Source organism: Haliotis cracherodii, unplaced genomic scaffold (assembly GCF_022045235.1).
Source record: "Haliotis cracherodii isolate W230 unplaced genomic scaffold, xgHalCrac1.p SCAF_10, whole genome shotgun sequence".
Lineage (NCBI taxonomy): Eukaryota > Metazoa > Mollusca > Gastropoda > Lepetellida > Haliotidae > Haliotis > Haliotis cracherodii.
Window position 1 is genome coordinate 20074497 of NW_027266265.1, and position 10492 is coordinate 20084988.

Below are 10492 nucleotides of genomic sequence, written 5' to 3' on the forward strand. Positions count from 1 at the left end.
ATGTAACACACCTACACCCTGAATACACCATGTAACACACCCACACCCTGAATACATCATGCAACACACCTACACCCTGAATACATCATGTAACACACCCACACCCTGAATACACCATGTAACACACCAACACCCTGGAAACATCATGTAGGACACCCACACCCTGAATACATCATGTAACACACCCACACCCTGAATACATCATGTAACACACCTACACCCTGAAAACATCATGTAGGACACCCACACCCTGAATACATCATGTAACACACCCACACCCTGAATACATCATGTAACACACAGACACCCTGAATACATCATGTAACACACCCACACCCTGAATACACCATGTAACACAGACACACCCTGAATACATCATGTAACACACCTACACCCTGAATACATCATGTAGCACACAGACACCCTGAATACATCATGTAACACACCCACACCCTGAATACATCATGTAGCACACAGACACCCTGAATACATCATGTAACACACCCACATCCTGAATACATCATGTAACACACTCCGACCCTGAATACATCATGTAACACACCCCGACCCTGAATACATCATGTAACACACCTACACCCTGAATACATCATGTAACACACAGACACCCTGAATACATCATGTAGCACACAGACACCCTGAATACATCATGTAACACACCTACACCCTGAATACATCATGTAACACACAGACACCCTGAATACATCATGTAACACACCCACACCCTGAATACACCATGTAACACAGACACACCCTGAATACATCATGTAACACACCTACACCCTGAATACATCATGTAGCACACAGACACCCTGAATACATCATGTAACACACCCACACCCTGAATACATCATGTAGCACACAGACACCCTGAATACATCATGTAACACACCCACATCCTGAATACATCATGTAACACACTCCCACCCTGAATACATCATGTAACACACCTACACCCTGAATACATCATGTAGCACACAGACACCCTGAATACATCATGTAACACACCCACACCCTGAATACATCATGTAGCACACAGACACCCTGAATACATCATGTAACACACCCACATCCTGAATACATCATGTAACACACTCCCACCCTGAATACATCATGTAACACACCCACACCCTGAATACATCATGTAACACACCCACACCCTGAATACATCATGTAACACACCAACACCCTGAATACATCATGTAGCACACAGACACCCTGAATACATCATGTAACACACCCACACCCTGAATACATCATGTAGCACACAGACACCCTGAATACATCATGTAACACACCCACATCCTGAATACATCATGTAACACACTCCCACCCTGAATACATCATGTAACACACCCACACCCTGAATACACAATGTAACACACCCACACCCTGAATACATCATGTAACACACAGACACCCTGAATACATCATGTAACACACCCACACCCTGAATACACCATGTAACACAGACACACACTGAATACATCATGTAACACACCTACACCCTGAATACATCATGTAGCACACAGACACCCTGAATACATCATGTAACACACCCACACCCTGAATACATCATGTAGCACACAGACACCCTGAATACATCATGTAACACACCACACCCTGAATACATCATGTAACACACCAACACCCTGAAAACATCATGTAGGACACCCACACCCTGAATACATCATGTAACACACCCACACCCTGAATACATCATGTAACACACCTACACCCTGAATACATCATGTAACACCAACACCCTGAATACATCATGTAACATACAGACACCCTGAATACATCATGTAACATACCCACACCCTGAATACACCATGTAACACAGACACACCCTGAATACATCATGTAACACACCTACACCCTGAATACATCATGTAGCACACAGACACCCTGAATACATCATGTAACACAACTACACCCTGAATACATCATGTAGCACACAGACACCCTTAATACATCATGTAACACACCTACACCCTGAATACATCATGTAACACACCCACACCCTGAATGCATCATGTAACACAGACACACCCTGAATACATCATGTAACACACCCACACCCTGAATACATCATGTAACACACCCACCCTGAATACATCATGTAACACACCACACCCTGAATACATCATGTAACACACCCACACCATGAATACATCATGTAACACCAACACCCTGAATACATCATGTAACACACCCACACCCTGAATACATCATGTAACACACCCACACCCTGAATACATCATGTAACACACTGAATATCTATATTGTTGCTGTGGAAATCAAGACACTTCCTTAACACCTCTAGTGGTGACCTTGAGGTGACGGTGGACTTCCTGAAGGAGATTGACAAACTGGTGCAGCTCATCGAGTCCCCTATCTTTGTGTGTAGGTATACAAGCTTGTCACATATGCTCTATTCCCCTGTGGTAGTGGCCAAATGGTTTTATCAATACGTTATTAAGCTGATTGTTATTTTTGTTAAAAGAGTTTGCAATGTGTTATATATATCAACAAAATAAATATATCAAAATTAAAAGATAAAATGAAGAGGCCAAATTAGTTCATCTCTTGAAGAGAGCCTCTGTGATGATTCACATCCTTGTCTACCTGTGGTTATTGGGGTTGGTTACATTTTGACTTCAGATTTACGTCTGCAGCTACTTGATGTTGAGAGCAATGAGGACCTGATCAAGAGTCTGTATGGTCTGCTGATGTTGTTGCCGCAGTCCGAGGCATTCAAGCTACTGCGGTACCGACTTGAGTGCATCCCCCACTACCATTTTCCTGACAAAACGTAAGGTTCATAGCAGACTGTTGACCACAGTATGGATGATAGGACATTTTCCTCATGTCTGCCATGCAAAGGTTATTGACATAATCCATCCATGGAATTTGTCTGACAATATTGAAAAATCTTACTGGAAACTTCTCAAAAGTATTAGATTTTTTAGCGTGCAGTTTACTTTGTACAATCTCTAGTATGGGCCCCTGCTTTGAAAAAGTTTAAGTCAAAGGTAAAGGACAGCATTGAGTTATTTGTCAAGGATGGCTATCTCTTTGTCTGTTCCTGAATCAAAGGGAACTCTACAGGCTTGGAATTAGATGTTTGCAGGAATCAACATAATTCATTATAAGTGACATTTCTTTCACCTTTAAGGTAAGAATGAAATTGTGGTTATGTCATCCTTTCTTTTCAATAGAACTCAAAGATTCTCGACTTGTGGGACACCCTACAATGAACTTGTACTATAATGATCTAGGTAATTCTCTTGGCAAATGCCAGAAAAAGGTCAAATATCCAAGTCATGAGATAGAATTTTTTTTAACTCATCCTATCTCACACCATGCATTTCTCTGTCTTCTTTCAAATCTGAGTGTCTGAAATAAAGGTTTCCAGCTTCTAAAGTTGATTAATCCGTACATACCTCACATTGCCACGCTCACCTCCAAGATCTGGGTCATGTGCTATGCATGCTGGTTGACCTACTTGCACTGATCATGTGTCTATCCCTGTCAACGCATTCTCTTTCAAATTGCCACACAGTGGTGACGTGTTGTGTTTGAAAGGGAATTCAATTTCGTTTTTTCCCTTGCAACCGATCTTCATATTTTTTGTCGTCTTCCTGCCTGTATCTGCTTGTCGTTCGGCATATTTTTCTTTGGAAATACCACGGCTTCTTTTTACCAGATGTTCACTTGTATCTTTGTTTGGGATAGTTGTTCATCATCATGGACGAGCAGTCCACAAGTCTGGGCAAGGTGTTTGTACCCAAAGATTGTTGGGACAAAGCCCAACACCTCGTTCCATTGGCACTCAAACAACCACTACCCTTACATCAATGGCAACAACTTCTCGGTCTCCCAAAGTCAGCAGAAATCCTCACAAAGAGGGGTCAACTTCACTTACGTCCAATCCAGTGCTTTCTCAAGCCTTTCCTTCAGGATGACTATTGTCAGGTCCTAATCTCTCTTCTGAGCCACCTACACCCACATCTCCCATGGTGGTTATCTCCAACCAATGTCTGTGAAGGAGTCTAATTGCAGCCATTCACCCTGACCCTCCACCTGTTCGTATTTCATATATCCCTTATTTCATTAATTAATGATCCTTTTGTGGCTATTGTCGATCGTTTCCTCTTCTTGCTTTTTCAATTCAATCACTGAGCATGATTGAGGGTTTGACAAAGTGATAAAAGAGATGGCAAGTGGGGTCCATCTTATCTTCCTCAGGAGATAGGAACCCTGTCTTGTAGATTCAATGAAATGGAGACATCACTTCTTAAATATAAGTCAAACTTGTTCGTTTTTAGATATATCTTACGTTTGAACATGTTGCACATATTGTACCAAACTTATTGTGTTTCAGTTACTCCTGTATCAGGATCCCCACATTCTTTAAGTGTGTTTTTCATATCCTGTCTCTAGACTGCCTCCGTGGTCTAGTGGTACAGCTTCCGCCCGGAGAGCAGAAGGGTCCGGGGTTCTATTCCTGGCTGCGTCATACCAAAAGACGTTAAAAGATGGTACTTGTTGTTACCCTGTCTGGCTCTCAGCATTAAGGGGCTAAAACTAGGACTTGTCGGCTCGGAGTCAGTATACTGTGTCTGAGTGGGGTATTCATGTTTAACTGCGACATGGCATCTCGTGGGCTAGCACTAGAAATCGGCATCAGTCCGGACTAGTTCAGGCACCACACACACACACACACACACAGACACGTGCATGCACGGCGCTGTATAAGTACAATAATCTTGGACACAACATTAAACCCCATTTCACCTTACCTTATCCTGTCAATAAGGTTTTTTTTGTCTTATAACTCTTAACTGTGTTACTGTATTAAGTATTGTACCACTGTTAAGTTCCAGCTTCCTTGTAAATATCCTGTGGTTGTGATCTATAGACAAGGGAGTTGCGCCCCACCATCCAACTGTGTTTGATAAAGTGCATAGTGTGAGAAAGGACAAGTTAACAAATTTGAAAATTTTATGATAAATTATATATATTTATATACTTATCCCATCTCACACGTCCATCCCCTCATTGCAATTCCTTAGTCTGTACTCCTGAAAGAGAATGAGTTGACTTGGACAGACACGAGATTGGCGTGTGGGTCAACCAGCATGCAAAGTGTGGCTGCCCCAGATCTGGGCGGTGGCCCTGGTGATGTGAGGTATGTAAGGATTAATTACTTCACAAGCTGGAAACCTTTATCTCAGACACGTTTCACTCAGAATCAAAAGAAGAAAGAGAAATGCATAGTGTGAGATAGAATAAGTATATAAATATACAATTTATCATAAAATTTTCAATATGTTATTATTAAAGATTTTTTGGATTACATTTCTTCAAGGTATTACAGCTTTTGTCATTATGCTTATTATAATGGCTTCTGGAGGATGTGGCCCTACAATTAAAGATATTGGTCAAAATAACTCAAGGTCAAAAGTGAGGTCTTAGGAAAACATGGCTCTTTCATTCCCTGTTTCTGAGGTATGGTTACTCCTTCAGACTTAACACTGTAGAACATTGATATAATAAACTACAAGGGACCAGAGAAATCAGTTTGTTATACAGGTTGTTCGTTATATACATTTTCTCTTGCAAACGACTGCCATCACGGATGAAACGAGACACAATAATTTTAATGTTTATTTTACAGGCAATTATAGGTAAGATTAACATAAAGCAAGATTAACAAGGTGGAATCATCACTGCTGATTATTATTGCTTTTTTGATTCATGAGTTTATTATCATGATTATATACCTTTCTATATTAGTTAATATAGAAGATAATTTGTTTATAAGACAGTTCATTGTATCCTTTTGTTCGCTCTCTCCATGTTCGTTCTATCCATGTTCTAATGTATTTGCCTTTTCTATCTAAACATACCATCCCAGAGGTCACTGTCATCCTTGAGGTTATTTAAGCAAGGGGTTTGATTGTTCTTTGATAGTTACTATTGTATCTTTGATTGTACAAGCCCAAGACTTGGCATCTTGAGAAGCTGTCCATCTTCACAAAGCAAGGGAGTTAAATGGCTAAAAAAGTCCAGTTTCCACCCTTGCCGAACTAGGCAAGATTTATGTAATGGAGTTATATCTTGGCAGGACTAATGAGTCTATGCATAGTCCAATCAAAATCATGTAGATATCAGTTGATTGCAGGATTCTTAGAGCATGTGTACAGTCAAGTCAGCATCAACAGATATTTTCTAAATCCTTTCAATGTTTCTAATCAAGGTGCCCATGTGATTTGATGCACTTGGCGAAGTAAGACCTGTGTTTTTACAATATTGATCTTGATCATCGATCTGATGGTCTTGACTGGGCGCCACCATTTTGTTTGAAGCAAATACAAGTGATATGAGAGGTGGAATCTGATTGGTCAATAGGAAGGACAGGGAAGGGACATAACTCATAATAGCCACTGGTGGCACTTCGATCAAGCCCAGAAATTCGTTCGGCAAAGGTGGAAACTGGACTATTACAGTCAGTTAACTCCCTCGCCTCGGGAAGATGGAAGTTGTCTTGAGTTGGTCAAATTTAAGAAGTAATGTTTTGGTGCCTTTGAAGAGGTTCACAGTGCTTGCAAACCCTTCTTAATGTATAAAAATGATTCATATGGCAATACGAGTACTGTTGACGATGAAACAATATATTGGCGTACAAGAACGTTGTTTATTTCTAACCCTATGGGTAATAAAATGGAGTTCAAAGAGTCCAAATGTCCACATTTGATAATGCTGGGTTCAACTCCATGGAAAAATAGCTGCTTGTGACATGTTTAATATCGGATATTAAATTATATAATGATATTTTTTGCAGATCAAAACCCAAGAAAAAAGAAGAAAGGCCACTTGTAGCCAAGATAAACTTTGAAGAACTATTAGCTCATTTTCACAAAGTACAGGCCAAACATCGAGATTCCAAGCGGAGTCAGCATGCCCTGAAGCTGTCTGCAGTTAAAACACTCAATATACAGTGAACCCCTGTTGGAAGACAATATTATTTATGCAAAATAGATAATTTAAGTGGTAAATGTATATATTTGTACAGTGTCATCCTGATGTTGTCAGAGGCTGTGAGTATGTTGGGAGTGATGTCTGACTATACCCTGTCAGCTGAGCGGAATCAATTTTTTTTTCTAAATTCTTTTTGCTTGTGAAACAGGCACAGCTGTATTTTCTCAGAAAAAAGTGTGCATTATACACAAGAAAATATGGCTTGCAGAGAAAGTAATGACAATGTCATCAAATCTAGGAAGTACAGATTCAGATGACCTTCCTGGTGGGCTTCAGGCAGCAGGCACAGAGGACTCTATACTACTCCTCTCATCCCTCTACACTGCACCTGACATAGGAGAAATGTCCCCAGTCACTGTGGGATGCAGCCAGGCATGTCATCGTCACAAGTGGGACTTCTTAGACTTCAATGAGTCGCTCCACATGTTTCTATTTTCCAACACCAACCTGAAGGCGTGGATTTTACCATTTCATTATCAGCTGGTTGCCTTTTGTCTATATCTTCACTTGCAATATTATTAAATGCTTCAAATTGGGAAATGTACTCTGGTAGGGAACACCAATACTAGTCTTTGATGGTTGTAAATCCAAAATAAATTTTCAAAAAAGCTAACACCCTTTTCTCTGTTGCACATGTGCAGACAGAACTTGAGCCAATGTATGGCAATGATTATAATTCACAAATTGGTCATTCGGGAACTATAAAAATACATTTTACTGAGGCGGTCAGTTTGCTTGTGAGGCGCTTGCGGATGAGAATCTAATAATTAATTTATTGTGGCCTAATAGAATTATTTTCACTTCTTCATGTCTACACACTTGCAGACTACCAAGATTATGTGTAATGTTAATGCTACATAGAGAAACATTAAATTACTGTCCACATTTTCTTGGAACCAGGAGCTTGTTGCTCTATGTTTTATTTTACAAGACCATTTCTTGTTTTGTCTTACTGCTTGTTTGTACATGTATTGTGAAAAGTTCTAATACACTCATATACATTATTCTCTTCTGCTGTTGAACTGAATAACAGTGTATAATAGAAAATAATAATATATCATATTTTCTAATATAATATATATAATATTGCACACATATCAACAAATACCTATGGACTATTCACCTGTAAAGATCGGGGATAGAATAGGTTTTCAGCAACCCCTGCTTGCAATCTCATTAAAATCAGATCTTAGTTTTCACTACCGCTAAACAAAGATCTGACGACATCCCATTACGGGTCACGTCAGAACAACCTTTCGCAAATTGGTGCAATTCACTGTGCAGAGACTGTAGTGATTGTGGCTGTAGCCAAAGTGATAAACATCTGAGACCTGCAGCACTTAGGTTGTTCCATTGAGTTGATAAAACCGAATAATGATCAAAGCACCATTAAATCAAACTTTATATAACAAACTATTTATAACAGTCTTGCAGTCCTCTCCTTGCATGGTGGACTTCTCAGACACGACTGACTAAATCAGGGAATATTTAGTGGGTTAAAAGTAACAAGTCAAAATTAATCCCTCATTAAAGAAAGGTGAAGTTCTGAGGCAAATCAGTACATATTAGCAAGGTCAGGGTTTGTAGATAATGATGGGCTTAACTAAATTAATTCATAGACATTTTTAAATGTATGGACAGGTTTCTGAATGAAATATTCAACAAACATGGAGAGATTTAGTAAACTGCTAAGTAAAGATATGTAGAGGCAGGTCAAAGTCATAAGCTAGCTACATTTGTCAGTATATTTTAAGGTATTTAGAAGACATGCAAATACTTACCTACCTACATTTGAGCACGGGTCTTAATGTATTTCTGTTGTTTTGATGTGATGGGTGGGTGCTCTCTTTGCGTCACACTGTTGAGACGACACGTACATTCAGGGTGAAAGTCACTGGGCATTCCGTCCTAGGAGGGAGGTAACTAAGTGGATTGAATTGTCAGGCTCAGTAACTTGGTGGTGGTGTATCAATGTACCTTGATGGCATGGATCGATGTTCACAAAATCAATCACTGGATTGTCAGGTCCAGACATTACTATTTACAGGCTACCATCATATAGCTGCAGTATTGCTTAGTGCATCGTGAAACAACACACAAACAAACACACTCATGAAGGGTTGATGCAGTTTTGTTAAAAGTGTAAACACATGTCTGAAATTTCTGTTGTATGTCTATCCAATAATTGGGATTTAGAATGTTCTTCCTGTTGGTCGGGTACCAGGCATGCTACACAAAGAGGGGATGGATATGTTGGGTGTATCATGTTACAGTGATAGGAAATGTACAGGGGAATTATACTTAGGGTATATGCAGCAATATACAGTTAGTTTCTATTCACACATTTTTGTCTTCTTCTATTCTTAAAGAATCTTTTTAGATTTCAGTACACAAAACCAGTAAATGTGACCTTTTTGTGCCCATATTCTCAACCCAGAAATATGCCCAGAAGTCAGTTCACATAAAATAAATCAAAGCTTGTCACAGTCTACATTCCAGCATGATTGACATGAAAGAATGTTTTTTAACATAAAAGACCCAGACAATAATCATGAAACATGCAAAATAATTTCAAAGATTGGACTAGGCAATATAATGTGTTTTCTGGGAAGTGTGATATATAGTGTAACCACAGTCACAGATGTAGAGTGCAATATAATTGTCCATGTAAGTTCTGGGTGTAAATGACACGTCTGTACATACGTCACATATTTTGTATATTTCCTTCTGTCATGTACTGCTTCAGTGCCCAGCAATCACTGTTGTTGGAGTCTGTGTGACATGGAGCCTCCATGTAGTGTTCATATTTGTCCAGGTCTGAAATTAAAAAAATCTTATTCATGTTGTAGATTTTTTTCACCTTCAAATATATAAGCTGCATATGTTTGTACACATGACACTCTGTTGTTGTATGAAGACAGGAGACCCACCTTGGCTGCACTAGCGTCTTGTGTTATGTATGAAGACAGGAGACCCATCTTGGCTGCACTAGCGTGTGTTATGTATGAAGACAGGAGACCTATCTTGGCTGCACTAGCGTGTTGTGTTATCTATGAAGACAGGAGACCTATCTTGGCTGCACTAGCATGTGTTATGTATGAAGACAGGAGACCCATCTTGGCTGCACTAGCATGTGTTATGTATGAAGACAGGAGACCTATCTTGGCTACACTAGCGTGTCGTGTTATCTGTGAAGACAGGAGACCTATCTTGGCTGCACTAGCGTGTTGTGTTATCTATGAAGACAGGAGACCTATCTTGGCTGCACTAGCGTGTGTTATGTATGAAGACAGGAGACCTATCTTGGCTGCACTAGCATGTGTTATGTATGAAGACAGGAGACCTATCTTGGCTACATTAGCGTGTCGTGTTATCTGTGAAGACAGGAGACCTATCTTGGCTGCACTAGCGTGTTGTGTTATCT

The 10492-nt window shown here is 39.8% G+C and overlaps 1 protein-coding gene across 2 annotated transcripts in view; it reads left to right on the forward strand.

Annotated features, from left to right (window-relative positions):
• LOC139454183 (protein VAC14 homolog) overlaps nt 1-9880 on the forward strand; it is a 64135-nt gene extending 54255 nt beyond the window's left edge. For both annotated transcript variants that reach the window (XM_071235741.1, XM_071235742.1), the window contains 3 exons: nt 2348-2427; nt 2686-2836; nt 6872-9880. In XM_071235741.1, the coding sequence (XP_071091842.1) occupies nt 2348-2427; nt 2686-2836; nt 6872-7031 (391 nt within the window). In that variant the 3' untranslated portion in view covers nt 7032-9880. The remainder of the gene's footprint in view (nt 1-2347; nt 2428-2685; nt 2837-6871) is intronic.
• Nucleotides 9881-10492: the final 612 nt, after the last annotated feature.